Source organism: Cinclus cinclus, chromosome 4 (genome assembly GCF_963662255.1).
Source record: "Cinclus cinclus chromosome 4, bCinCin1.1, whole genome shotgun sequence".
In the NCBI taxonomy this organism is placed as follows: Eukaryota; Metazoa; Chordata; class Aves; order Passeriformes; family Cinclidae; genus Cinclus; species Cinclus cinclus.
In genome coordinates, this window is record NC_085049.1 from 12,302,456 (window position 1) to 12,318,118 (window position 15,663).

At 34.5% G+C, this 15,663-nt stretch overlaps 1 protein-coding gene across 3 annotated transcripts in view; it reads right to left on the reverse strand.

Annotated features, from left to right (window-relative positions):
- The window catches only part of CACNA2D1 (calcium voltage-gated channel auxiliary subunit alpha2delta 1), a 352,862-nt gene that overhangs the window by 100,073 nt on the left and 237,126 nt on the right, over positions 1-15,663 (reverse strand). For all 3 annotated transcript variants that reach the window (XM_062491655.1, XM_062491654.1, XM_062491656.1), the window contains exon 7: positions 7,937-8,068. In XM_062491655.1, coding sequence (XP_062347639.1) covers positions 7,937-8,068 — 132 coding nt within the window. The remainder of the gene's footprint in view (positions 1-7,936; positions 8,069-15,663) is intronic.

A 15,663-nucleotide genomic window follows, 5' to 3' on the forward strand; every position in this document is an offset into this window, starting at 1 on the left:
CAAATTTAAAATCCCTTAACATTAATTATCATTAAGTGTTTTCAACTGCCATAATTAGTATTCAGGATATCTGTACCACAATGATGCCTTGGATTAATAACTCATTGGTAACATCCTCCCAAGACAGAGATTGTTATTGACCAGCTCTGTGTGACCACACCAGATGTTCAGTCAGGACTGAATGCAGCCATTCCAATGTGATTTTCTCCTTATAGTGACTGAAAATTGCCAAGACTTTAAAAAGTGTTCAGATAAAATCTATCAAACATAGACATGTCTGTGCAATGTCTTCTGCAACTTTCATAGCAACATCACAATACAGAAAATAGAGGATAATAATATTGAGGTGTTTCAGAGTGTATTACCATTGTGGTAATGGGTAATTATGTTATGGACAATACTGCACTCAGTTTTATCACAAATCAGTTAAACAAAGATTTGATATGGGAATAGTCCATACACAAACAAATCTACTGATTTTTGGTCCCAATGTTCCAAAAACCCCAAAAGTGATTAGAACGTGCAATACATACTGCAGTCTACCACTTAAAATGAATCTCTTTCTGTTATCTTATTTTAGAGGCAAATATTTTTCTTTCTGCATGTATAAACTGAACTTCATACTGTCGACCATCTCCCCAAAGACAGCTGGAGTATCAGAGCCTGAGAAGAAGAAGAAGCAAGCTGTTTTGTTGGGTGTGCTCTGGTTTTCCTTTTCCTCTTATAAAAGCAAATCCTGGAGGTTTAAATCTGTATCATAAAGACACAGAGATGTCATGAATTTCAGCACAAAGGCATGGTTAGCTGTGGTATGCAATTTCATTAACTCACTAGAAATAGCGTGTTATCCTGTAACTCAGTGGATTTGACTGCAGATGCAAAATTCAATTGATAATGCAAAATTCAGCACATCAGTTTTGAAAAATGAGCCGTAAAAGAACTTACTGTAAGATTTTTCATATTATGAAATGAAGCTGTAGTGAGGTAGGTGTCAATCTCTTCTGTCAAGTAACAAGGGACCAGGATGAGAGGAAACAACAAGTTGTGACAGGGGAGATTTAGGTGGGATATTATTAAAAATTTCTTGCCAGACAGGGTTGTGAAGCATTGATGCAAGCAGTGCAGGGAAGTGGCAGTCACCCTCCCTGGAAGTTAAAAAAATGTGGATGTGGCATTTGAGGACATGGTTTAGTGGTGAATGTGGTGGTGGTGGTGGTGGTGCTGGGTTGATGGCTGATGTCTTGATGACCTTAAAGGTCTTTTCTACCAACAATTCTATTATGAGTATAGTTAGATCCAAATCATGTCAGTTGCTGCCCCTCTCTCCCGCCCAGATTTCAGAGAGAAATTAAAAAAAAAAAAAAAAAAGAAGAAGAAAGAAAATGTGAACAACACTCAAAGAGGCTTACTTTTATGAAAAAGCAGAAATATCCAACTCACACACACTAATTGCACTAACTGATAATTTATAAGCTGCATTACTAGGAAAGTCTTTGTGGTTTTGCTTTGCTTCTCTACTTTAAAGGCTCCTTTAAATGTTGAGCTGTTAACAGGAGCTAACAGCTATAAAATATAAAACCTTTTGCAAAAAAAAAAAAAAAAGAAGTGATGTTCTCCGTTTTTCAAGGCTTTTGATTCATTTTGTATAGTTTTTTTTTAGGCTTTCTAGTCTTTTTGTATCTGCTTCGATAATTATTTTTTCTGGAGAATTCAATATCATGGCCACAACACTATGGCTTGCTATTAATTGTTAACACAAGAGCAGCTGTGCACAGCAAGCTCTTCATTTGGAGAAATACTATTTTATTTTATTAGAAATTGATTTCTAAAGCTCTTCTATTATTAATTTGTCTAACCATGAATGCTCTAGTAGCTAAATGAAACTTTCTTGACTAATATGTTAACAGGTTAAGGGTGGTTTTTTTTGTTTTTTTTTTTTTTTTTTTTTTTTTGTTGTTTTGTTTTGTTTTTTTTTGTTTAAGGAAGGATAAGAGATAATAATTATTCAGATAGATCTGTTCTATCCATATTCTTAATCAAGAAGCTTGATGACTTTAGGAACAAGATTATTTTTCTGGGAAATCATCACTGACCTACTGCTTTCTTTATCTGTGAATTTTGCTATTTTAATACCTCATAAGCTCAACTTCCATAGGAATATCCTAGTAAAATACTGGTATGAGCAATGCAAAGAGATTTTTCTCTAATTAATTAAAATTTTCATCATATTATACCTACTTATGCAGATAAACAAAGGAAGGCTAAGTAGAAGGCAAGTCTACAGTATCAAAAGGAAAGAATACAACAGTTCTTTTCACTGTATTCTTCAGTACTGATATTACAAACATCCAGAGGAGATTGCCAGACCTGCTGACATTTAAATTGAATTTAATTATGAGTTAATGCCCATAAATGCACACAACACTAAAAAAAATGCTGCTATGCATGCCCTTGGCTTGAATACCTAAACTTCAGAGGGTCACTGAAGAAGCCATTTGAGCTCTCTCTATCTGTTTCTTTTATCTGTAAAATGAGGACAGTGATGATTTTATTATTTTATTTTTTTTTTAACCAGAAGTGTTTTGCAGATGAAAACTTGTGGTTTATATGCCATGCAGCATATATATGACATGCACAATCCAGGTGTCTCTGAGAACATAAAGTCTCCTGGAACAAAACTGGAAAACTTTGTACGATTTAAGAAAGAAAAGAGCATTCAGTGCTGTCTGTTGGGAAAAGCTGCCAGCACATGTTGTCCCTTCAGTCACACTGTGGGGCTATCTGAAGTATTCCAATAAAACTCTGACTCATCCTGTTTAATAGCACAGACAAATCTTTAAGCTGAGGGAGCAGATGAATTTACAGAACACCTGCACACATGAATAAGACATGATCAGATATACGTAAAGTAAGAATTCTTCTCTGATACAGGTAAGGTCAAATGAAGGGGACAAGAACATGTGTCTAGGCTATCTGATAAGAGAAGGGTGTGGAAGAAGAGCTGCTGGTTGGACTCTGCTTTCTCCTCTATGAAAGACCCTCAACAACAAGACTCCACAAAGACAACTGAGAGAAGTCACAGATCTCTGCAGAAGCTAGGGAGACTGGAAGACATTTCTTTTGCCAGAAATACCATATTGAGAATACAGGTTTTCAGCTGAACTTCCCATAGGGCCTTGTTAAATTTCCAGGTAGAACTGGGAAGATCTGGGGGACAGGATAGCGTTTCTTTCTGAGTTTGTTTTTGTTATGAATTGGCTCAACTTTTTGGATCTTCACCAAGTGTGGCACATTTCCACCTTCAGACCTTTGGTCACTGCAGACCAAATACTGTCTCACTGAGCCTAGGTTCAGCATTTCCTTATAAAAGATGCTGAATCTACTCATGCACCATCATTCCACTGTTAGGGATATTTGTAGCTCACTAGCTGAAATCTGAACTATCAGTACTACAGACTCCCTAACAGTATCACCTTTTCTAGCATAACCCCTGGGAAAATTATTATTTAGCATATTTCCTTGAGACAACTGAGTCAGTGTTGCTGATCAAACAGCTTTCTACTAATCATTCATCTAAATCACGATTGTGTTTTCATTTGAGTAATACTATGAAAACAATTTTTCTTAAGTAGATTTATTACTGCAAGTATAAAGCCTCCTGTATCATATTTAACTGCAAAAAAATGCCTGTTGTCTGCAGTCAAAAAAAAAAAAAAACAAACAAATAATCAATCAATCAATCAATCAAAAAAAAGCCCAACAAAGTGAACAAAGAGAGAGGTGGCATCTGGTAGAAAGCACATGAAATACAAAGTTGTTTTTTAAAGTTTATTTAATTAGTAATTGCTACAGTGAAAATAATATGGCTTCCATTGCAGTATTTAATGAAACATTGATTAACAATTATAATACTAATTATGTCTTTAATTAAAAACAATTTCATGATTAAAAGAGGAACTGGTTACTTTATACCTAAACTTCCAAGTAGTCCACCAAAAAATTACATTAATTGTTCTTTTAGATAGCTGTTTCTAAAGTCTAGGATTCAAATTACCTGGATAGATGCCTAAAGTAACTTAATATCTGTCAAATCATATTAAACTACTTTAATTAAATTAATTCATTTTGAGCAACAGATTTGTCCAGTGCTTTGTGGTTAATTATAAATTAAATCTGAAACCTTATCTAAATTAAAATACCTTTCTGTCTATACTAACAAAACCCTACATGTGCAAGCCCACAGGCAATGGTTCAAGATTTATTAAAAAAAAAAGAAAAATATCAATTGGATTGGAATGAATTGCTAATTTCAATGATCTTGATAATACACTGCCAGATTACTGCTTTTATTTTGAATCAGAAACTACTGAAACCCCCTGTGTGGACTAGAATTAGTCAAGTGCCATCTTAAAATGATATCTTAAAAAGCAAAACAGGGTTCTGGAATTAGACTTGTAAAGTCAAATAATTAGGCAGGTAGATGCAAATCTACTAGTCCTAAGGAGAAAGCGATTCAAAATTTATAATAATTTGTGCTCTCTTGCCCTATCACAGAGAATCTAAATTTTGAACTTAGTGACTCACAGTTTTACATAAAAAATTCCTCTGATTTTATTTACTGTTTCCATAATATTGAATTTTAGTAGCATTTGCATAAAAAAGGCCCACAAAATATATTTCAGATTCCTTTCATAGCACTTTTGAAAATTGGCTCATACTCTTGAGTTATACATTAATGATTAAAAAAAAAAGCATTCTTGCAGGAAAAAGGCTGGAAATGGCTAATATTTTTAAATATTATTAAATTGATTTAAATATTAAGTTATCTAAAATTATTAAATTTTAATATATTTTTTGACAATTTTATGAGTCAGTCTGTTCACTTGTCATAACAATCTGAAATATTTTAACTATAGATAAAAATCATTAAATATAAACAACAACAGTGATCATAAAATATACAAATTTTTTGCAACTGTTTATTCTATGTTAAACTGGCCTCTCTGCCCTTGAGGAAGTCGACAGCTTTCCCCAGTTTAGTGTCTCTGGCAAACTTACTTGGCATTCCTTTGAGTCCACTTGTTTAAATATCCCCTAAATTGCCCCTTTTCCACTGAGAACATGGTATCTTTATTCCAGAATTTCCTTTTTATTGTAGAGGGCTGTGATTACTGAGGGCTGGTCTTACAATGGATGAAAGATTAATATGTGATTTGTGCCTTTAAACATATGAATGAACATATATTACATTCTCCATAAAAGTTTCATGCACTTCATATGCTTTTTTTGTTTTTGAGATCTTTTATTAAATTACTGATTACTTACTCTTGTGTTGCTCAGAGCTCATAGAGTAGCTAATAGAAATCTCAATATTGCTCTTGGCATTTTCATATCAAAATGGATGATTGCCAGTAGAGTAACAGAGCTCAGCATTTCTCTTCTAAAATATGCTGCCATTGAAACTAATGAGAATTTTGATAGTAATGTGAGAGACTGAAATGGTTAATGGCTTAAACATTGCTAAAATCATCTAAGATCCTTTGCACAGCTGTCCAGCTGCACCCAGTGAAGCCCATCCCTCCCCAAATATGGCTAGGCACTGGAATTTGGACTGTAGGGGGAACTTTGGATGAGATACAGGTGATACTATGGTCTCGTCACCCCAAGTCTAGGGAGAAGAATGTGCCCACAAGCAATGGGGGAAGACTGGGATGCTGGTGACTCAAACTTTCATATTTTACACATACTTTCTCCTCCTAGGGCTGCTCATAGAAAGATCCCTTTGTGCTGTTGGTTGCTATGGTGAAAAGGACAGCCCAAGAGCCTCCTCAGAACAGAAGTGATGTTCCCTTTGCCCATGACTCAAAGCAGTGGGACAATATCAGATGAAAAATATTAATGCTCAAAAACACTGGAAAACAGCCTTCGGAGATTAGAGGTACTGAACTTTTTTTTTTTTAACATCGGAAGAAAGAGTGGGTGTATATGTTTCAGAAAATAATGAGCAGACTTCTCTATGAATTTTAATTTGGGGTTTTGAGATTTCCAAAATTTTCACAAATATCATCACTATGGAAAAAATCATCATTTTGAAACAATATAATGAAGCAGTTTTACAATTTATAATATAATTTTCAAAATGCAAATGTGAAAAACATTTGCTTTAGCGTATGAAACCTGAATTAATTTTCAGAACATCTGCTATGTCAGCAAACAGAAAAAGTTTGCGAGAGGGAGAATGTTGCACAAAAGCCTATTCTACAAATCTAAAATGCAAAAGGTTTTCTAATTTGAGCTACAATGGGAAGCAGATACACAAGACAATATATGCACCTCACAGAGTATCAGGGCTCTCCACTGTGTATGTATGTCCAGCATTTAAGAATTGGGGAATTACTCAGGACTTTATGAAGTTATGTTCTGACAGGATTGGATAACTGTTAAATACTTAGTTATGGAATAAATAGGAGGTGTGGGCATCTGGGTTCTACACTAAATTTAAAATTGTGTTCAGATGAAGTGTATACTAGTAACATTTGCACCTTCAAAAGAGAGAAAAGCTTCTCCCGTTTTATACAGGTGCTATAAAGAAGAATATATAGAGATTCTGAGGCTCCTATGTTGTGTTGGTGAACAACAGGAGTAGACAGGTTAGCTAGATAATAATAAATAAGCATAGATAATAATCTATGTTTCAATGTATGGGATTAATTTTCAAGTGAAATATTATTTCCTAGAGATTGGCAGAAAGATATATTTAAGGAATGTTCTTTTTAAGTGCTGGAAAAAATCACATAGAAAGCCATGACAAATGCTAGCCCCACACATGATGATAGATCCCAAAAGCATAGGAAGAGTTGGAAAACAAAACAAATATTAAATTAACATTTTCAATATTACTTTTTTGTTTCCCCTGCAACATCTCCCTGTATTTATTTCATTATCATCCAGCATGACAAAACAAACAGGATTCAAGTGCAAGAAATATTCTTCCTGTAATCTAGCCTGAGGCAGTTTCTCTGCCTCTGCTAGCACTCATGCTAATGATAAAATACCAGCTTTAGAATAATCCCCTTCACCCTCAGAAACACAAACAATCTTGTATAAACAGAAGAGAAAGGTTCTCAGATTTTTTCCTAAGGCAGTTGTAGGCATGAGTCAACATGCTTCACGCTGTTGTCTTGTGTGTAGTGGACACATTATTCAGGCATTGACAGGAGCATCACTTAACAACAGCAGCAGCAGCACAAGCCTTGCTGTAAAACATGGCTTTCCATTAGACAGCAAACAACAAAAATAAAATTTGGGCGGCTCATTATATAAATTCAGCAAAATATGTATTGATTTAAAATAATTAGTGTCATCATTAATTCACTAGTGTAATCACTGATGGGATTCTTTGGTGAAACAGATGCTGGCTGAAGTAATCAAGTTGAATTGACCTTAGCTCTAATAACAAAGATGCACCTGTCAGAGCTTGTGGATTCTGGGACACAGGAACATAGCATGGGGAACTCACATTTTCACTGATATTATGATTATGACATATGACTATGTGTCTACTTTACAGGTCACGACCTTTAAAACTAGGCAAGTACAAAAATCTCACTTGCAAATATTTAAGTGATTATTTACACAAGATATTGAAAATAATGGAAAAAAAATAAACTCTTCAGCCTTTCAAAAGGCATAATCTTCTATTCTTCATACCAAAAAAAAAAAACAACTCATTACATTTCACTCCCAGTTCCTTCCCCCTCATACTAGCTTTAAGCCGGAATAATTTCACAGTTCTTGAATGTGTAACTCTGATAAAAAGAAACTGTGCCTATGTAGAAAAAACAATTTTTAGTTGTATTTCACTCCTCGTAGATAATTCAAAATATTTTTAATGGCATATATGGCATAGGACAGTTGTCTAGGAGAGTTCAGTTACCTGGATAATACCTTGCGAGGCCAGTGGCACTACCAAAAACCTGCCATAATAAAGTGGGGTCCTCTTCCCTGTTCCTCTTGAACACATCATCCAGCGCTGCAGTCCAGTTGAGTTCGTTTAACACTATGGTTGCTGTCAAAGACAAAACAAATTTTTATTAGAAAGTCACATCCTAACCTAGGAAGCAAGAGCTACAAAAAGTAACCTGGAATATTGAGAAAGTGATAAGATTTAATTTAACTAATCAAAAAATTAAATTTTAGGAAACACACTTCTTTTCCTTGGGTATTTTCTTTAAATTCCTCACACTATTTCTTTTGGTTGCATTATTTTCATGTCATGACTCTTGGTTTCTTTGCACAGACAATATCTTCCACAAATTTTTCCTTTCTGAGATGTCACTCTAGTTGTACTTCCCAATCATAGAGAAGACTGTTTACTGAAGAATAAATGCAAGCATATAAAGTTGATGCTTGCTAATTACAATGCACTACAGTAACAACATGCAGAATGACATCAACAAAATTAGGCATAATGGAAACTTAACAAAGATGTCCCTTTCAAAACTGATTATATGGGAAAAAGACATTGATGAGTTATTGCTAGTATTAAGGTGAGGCTGCATGAACAGCAGTGCTCATCACCACGCACTAAAAAGGTCTTAATGCTCATAGATCTGGGTCCTGGCAGTAAAGGACAGCAAAGTGAATGTTAACATTTATGAGTCGGGTCAACTACACAATTAACTTGAAATACAAGAAAAATCACATTTCAGCTAAACACTATACTCCCAGTTACACAGAAACTTACATTAATTAAGTTGCCCTGTACCAATACTTGTTTTAACTAATCCAACAGTTTATATAATGAAACCAATATGGAATATTTTAACCTGTTCTATACCTTCTTGAGAAAGACATATATTGGGAATCTTTAAAATTGAACAATAAATGATGAACACTGCCACACTAAAGAATCAATGGACTAGATTCAGTAATCAGTTAAATGCTATTGTGATACAAAACACCCTATGATATTGCTTATGATAAATCATGTCTTTCACCTCAAGCAGTTGTGTTTCATTAATTCTCCTCCGCTCCCCAATTTTAGGCAAGTTCAAATGCAGAGTTATTTTTGAAAAGCAAGAGTTTGTTGATGGTTTAGTCACTAATTCTTTCTTTTGTGTTGCATACTGTTTCTTAAATTGAAGCATCTAGATCAGCAAGCCAAGAGTGCAAAGGAACCTAGAAAAAAATCTGTTGAAAGGAGCTAAAGATGTAGGTATAAATCCAATAAAAACTGCCACTTGTCACAGAGATCCTGCTTATGTTATGGCATTGCACTCAGGAAAGAAAATTCATCTTCTCTTGCAAATGGGCAAGTCAAACTGAAATAAAACCAGTTCACATTTAAGGGACCTGAGTGGCATTACAGAACAAAATTTGGTATGTAGGTCCACATTCTAGCCTGCTACAATGAAAAAAGGAGATAAAAAAGGATGGATTTGAAGTTAACAGTTTAGAGCCCATTTCCAAAGTAAGGCTCTTAAAAGGTACTAGAGAAATGAGATCACAACATTAAATTTTATAGGCTTGTTTTTAAAGGTTAAGGAGAAAATTGCTACACCATGTATTTTGCAGAAAGGTTTATCTGTTTTTTTCACAGTAGCTTTAAGATATTGCTCTCTCAAGAGATAGCTTTTCAAAGAAATATCAAATTAAATTTCCAACTCCTGAGATTTCCTGTAAGCAATAAGCTTGTATAATATACCTCTCTTTTTGTCAAGTAGATAATTAGAAATAAATATATGTTTACTTAAAGAAGAAAAATTCCCTGAGGCACCATGCAATGTTAATTACAATTTTTAAATGGTTACCATTCAATTATGTCTTAGATCCCGTTTGACCAGCTGTGCAATTAAAGATTATGTACAGACTTCCTAAATTTGACTTTGTGTCAGATCTTGTTTCCAGAAGTGGCTCCATTAAGTCATTAGAAGCTCTGCTGTAACTTTTTTTTGTGTCCCCTGCCCAGATGTTGTTGGGCAGGGGAAAGTTCCAAGGTTTGTGAGTGCTGGCCTTTCAGGCATTCAGCTTCATGGTTTCTCACACAAACCTGCAGTTTCCAGCCAGCATAAAAAGACCAGGAGAGCAGCTCAGACTTTTTCCACAGCTTTATTATTGTCTGTGAAGGGGTCAGGCTACAAATCCAAAGATGGGGGATCACACGTGTACATTTATAGGGTTATGGGGGATCACAAGTAAACCAATGGAAAACAGGGTTAACACATTTTGGCCAACTACATTATGGCCAACTACATTTGGTCAACTACTTTGTTTGGGACAACCAATTATAAAGAACCAAACCTAACCAATAATATTCTAAAAAGATAAGAAGAAGAGCTTGCATTTTTCTAACATGAGTCATTCAAAGCAAGTAGTTTTTCTTATCTCAAAGGAGGTTCCAGGGGGCCCTCCTCGAAGGGCTGTCTGTAGAGGGATTTGTCTCCTCTACACTCTGCCACTTAGGTAGACAAGATATTTGCAGCTTGATTTTGTTTCTTTTCATGTTACTGTTTCCTGTTTGGAGGGACAGGTACCAATCTCTTCACTCTAGTGACCAGGGACAGGACTGGAGAAGAAAGCAGGGAGCTGCAACAGGGAAAGTTTAGGTTGGACATCAGGGAAAGGTTCATCATCCAGAGGATGGCTGAGCACTGGAACAGGCTCCCCAGGGATGTGATTACAGCACCAAGCCTGAGACAGCACAAGAAGCATCTGGACAATGCTCTAAAGGCCCACAGTGCAAGGATGGGAGCTGGACGCAACAAACCTGATGGGTCCTTTCCCACTTGGCATATTTTATGATTCTATGATTGTAACCTCACCCAAAAATGTATTGCAAAGAGTTACATACGTATATGCACACACCTCTGCACATACACACCCATACATATGCAAATGTATAACCCAAATAAACACATACAAAAAAAAAAAAAGAGATGGTCTACAGAGAGTAAAATAACTAAATACTTTAGTGCCAAATCCATATACTAGAACTGATAATTTTAGCATTTTATTAGACTTGCTGAGATTAGGCTATAAAGTAAGAGATAAGGATTACTAGATCTTGCTTTATTTGTGGGGAAGAGAAGCTTTACAGTGAGATTTAAGAGTTTTATGATATTATTTATGTCCCACGTTCCCTGTCCTCTTCCTTCTCTATAACTTTCTCCTGTAGACAAATATTACAGCCTAAAAAAATCCAATATTTGCAGCAAGGGGAAAAAAAACAAAACCCTCAAATGGCCTAAGACATGAAGCTGGAATTAAGTAGAATTTAAGAAAGCAAACAAGAACAGAGCATCTCAAGAGAAAGAAACTAATAAATCTGGAAAAAAGGCTACTAACAATTCATCAGATGTCTGTTCTCAAGCACTGAAAAGCAGATACTCCTGCACCCCAGAAATTCACAGTTAAGTGCCCAAGTCTCATTTCTGTAATAAACCATAGCACATGCCAGGTTCAGCAAATAACACCTGGGGAGAAGAGAAGGGAGCTCCTTAGCAGTTCATTAATCTTCTTTAATATCTGGAATGTATTACCATTCCTTATCATGCTCAATGAAGTTGACTCATTGATTTCTTTAAAGATAACACTGAGCAGAAATTGTTATTATTAACATATATATTCAATCAGAAATAATAAATTCAAAAGTGGGCAAGAATGGGCAATACTTTTGCAAGTGTATATTTTTGCATAATGTGTGCAGACACAGAAGCTTCCAAATGTAGCCATGCTCACCAGATAATAGAGAATCTCTACTGAAAGTATAAACTAGTTTTCTTTGTGACTTGTGTGTTTCAGTATTTTTTTTTTAAATTACATTTCTTCATGTTTATATTAAATTACACAGACTTTTATTCACTCTCCACTGTCACTGGAATGTTGCACTTCTGTCTTCTCTAACCTGGGACTAGGAAGTAATGGACATTTTGTTTCAAGGTACTTTTAAATTAGATTTTTGTGCTGGCTTATCCATATTCGTGTCTTTATTAGTATATACATATCTATGTAAATACCCACAAACACCTGTATTTTTTACATAAGTCCCAAATATAATTTGAAGGACTGTTCCAGTAGTAACCTGAACTTCAACCCTTTGAATTTAGATGTGTGCTATAAGCCAGCTTCTTCTCTCTTGCAATAGCAAAAAAGCCAAACCAAAGAAAAGATTTATAGTCGCTCCAAAATGAACATTTTCTCCAAGGTAACTGGTTCTTTGAGTAGCATTGGAAACATGAATTAAGGTATTTATGCCTTTTACACAAAATCATAGGAAAGTGTCCAACTCAAAACAGTCATCCAAATAAACTTTACAGATGATTAGAAAGCACTCAAATGAGAGTAATAGCAAAATTTTGAGAGATCAGGGAGCTGGGTAGTATTTTATCCATCCTCTCCTTTAGACTCTCAACTTTAATCAGAGCAAGTATATACGAATGCCAGGGTGATGTATCCTTTTCACTTAAAGGAAGGGAGGAAAAGCAAAAATGGGTATTAGAATTTAGAAAAATAGCACTTGTTATATTGTGCCATTTCCAATCGGATAGGTCATTACTTTATGTGATGCTCTCCTGGATCATGTACATATTACATACCTTCATATTTGTTACAAAATCTTGCTTTGAAAGAAGCATTCCCATATCCCAACATATAATAATCTAAAATTACTGAATAATTGGAACTGTTTGGGTAATAAACATTTAATGGCAAATAAAACCAAAGTATTAAAATGCAATTTTTAATATATGGAGCAATTATTGAATCAAATTATTTCAAGTTCTATGGAGTAGATATTTTGCACTTGCAATTAAAAGTGTAGATGATAAAATGTCATGTACTTTTTATTTTAAATGAACTTCTCCACTCCTCATTAGATATTTGACATTATGTCCCAGCCACTTCTATAAATAATTCCATTAAGAAGTCACTGTCTAGAATAGTGTTGTGTCTGTGTCAAATCAAGTAAATTATTTGGCAATGCTATAAGTTGTCTGCTGCCATATACTGAGAGCCAGAGAAGCACAGTAAAATATTAAAAAAAGTAACACTCAGAAAAATGAGAATAAAAATGTCAAAGGCAGAAGATGGAACTAAACTTGTTATAATTTAACAAAAAAAATAATACAATGCATAAACACAGACTCTTTAGTACATACTCATACTTTTTAAACAAGTTGTTCATCTCTACAAAACACAAAGGACACCCATATTCTAAACATCACCCCATTGCTGACAGCAGCCTCTGTGCATCTTACACATTGTTGCCTTGTTTCCTCTTATCTCAAAATACGCCAGGATGTATTTCAGAATGGAATAATACCCCATCTCAACCATACAATCCTGTAAGGTTATTTTCAGGGAAGGTGGCAAGAAGACAAAATGTGTGAAAAGTGTTCAAATGGTTCTAGAGGACTTTTCAAATGTTGTACAGATATACACAGTCTAAGAACCAGATAAATCTTTATAATTATTTTATCATTATAAAAATAATAATTATACTAATCACTATTAATTTTACAAATTACTTCAAAGTAGAGTCTCTACTTGTAAATAATTCCTTAAAAAATAGTAAAGACATGAATATGTTGTATTTTTATGGAAATATAAGGGATTAAATATCAAAAAAACACCCACATATTTCATATATTAACTCTGCTCTTCCTTCACTTTGCTCTAATTTTTTGTTAGCATTTCAAAGGATATCCTAGTGACATTCAAAATAAAGTAACTACAGAGATATGCTTGATCTTTAATGAAGACTACTCTAAAAAAAGTTAATTAGGTGTTAAGAAAACCAAATAAAACAAATCAAAAGACTGTCTGCAAATGTTGTTCTGGAATAATTTATTAAACTCTGTCATCATTCTGCCACAGACCACCACTTCAATAACTTTCTAATCACTAGAGCACCTTAAAAGATGAGTTGATCCCAAGAAATAGCTGGGTTAAGTGAGAAGGAAAAGAACTAAGAACAGATAAACTAATGCAAAAATTCTCTCTTCATGTTTTCTGCTTTTTTAAAAAATTATTTTGCTGTTTTCCATCATATTTTGTTTTAATTGTAGCATGAAAACAGTTCATTCAGAACTGGATGCTATCCTGTTTGGTTTTCTGTAGATCACCTCTTAAAAAGTTCTTAACATTTTTCTTCCCACATGCATAACATCCATCAACATTTCCTTCTATCCACTCCCCAGCCATGGCGAACTGGAAAGCACATGTATCTCCAGCAGAAATAGAGATGTAGCAGTACAATTAAATAAAGAGCACTCATATTTCTTGGGATTCGGTAATTTTCTTTTGTCCATCACAAGGAGATGAACTGCAAGTGGACAAAATACTGAAAATGGCCACTAAGATGGACTGTGAAAGACAAAAAATCTGTCCTCTGAAAGCAGACTGAGGTTCAGTGATGCAAACTAAAAAACGAGTCAGAAAGCAAGCCCACCCTCAAAAATGGTATGTAAGAGCAAGGATGGCACTGGCACAACAAATGGGTAGAAAGTACTTGAGAATAAATTAGAAAAGGCAATTTGAAGGTCTCTTTTTGAGCAGAATGTCCTAAAATGGTCTTTTGCTATGAGGTACCAGCAAGCAGCCCAGGTCTGTTAAGACTGAGCTTGATGAGTTTATTAAAGGAATGACATGGGCTAGCTAGATTAAGAATTGGATTTGTCAAGTGAAAAGCTGCCCTACTATGATATGTCTCCCTTTGTTGCAAATACAGAAAATGTCTTTTGGAAGCTTAAATTAAGTAATCAAATAAATGTACTTTTATACAGAAAAATGGCAGAGCAAGAATTGGAAGTAAACCTACTTATTCATCCATAATTAATGAATATTTAATGCTTGCAAATAAACTATAGATATTTATATTGAATTATTATATTTTTCTAATTAGAGTACATACATAGAGTATGCTGTCTATATTATAAAATATTAAAATTCTTAATATTTTGTACTGTAAAATTATTTTCTTACATAGGTAATACATGGAAAACACATATTTTAAGAAACATTAAAGTAATACAGAGAATTTTGTTAATGGATTCTAATCTAATCCCTATATATATGAAATATTAAGGAATAGCAGGCTCTTTTATTTTATTTAAATATATCTCTGACAACAGAAATCTAAGGCACACAGCAAGTGTGAGGGGAATGCAGTGCACAAGCAGGAAATGTGAGAAAAATGATGATGAGCCAAGGTCTGTTTCATCACCTGAGCTGGTAAAGATGTGACAGCTCCTGCTCCTCATCAATATTCCAATCAGCTCATGGATGAGTCTTGAGAATTAAAAATAATGAAATTTCCAGAGACATTCTTTTTTGCTGGTTTTGTTCTCTTTATTGGTCAAAGTCTGGTCCAAAGAGAAAGTGGATTGATATTTTCTGAAACTCAACTACCTAAGGGGAAAAAAAAAAAAGCCTCTCTCCAACAGATGAAAATCTTTACCATATGCAATTGCATTATGTGTTCTCAGAACACAAAAACAGAACAGCAATTGTTATTGAATTGTTATTCTTGGCTCTAGCATCATTGTAGCTATTGTACCTCAACTGTTAAGTAAGTGCAGTTTGATGTTGCTGTCCAGATTATATAGAGGGAATATGAATAAACTCTCTCTTAAAGATCATGGGGCTATAGAGTACCAGAAAGTT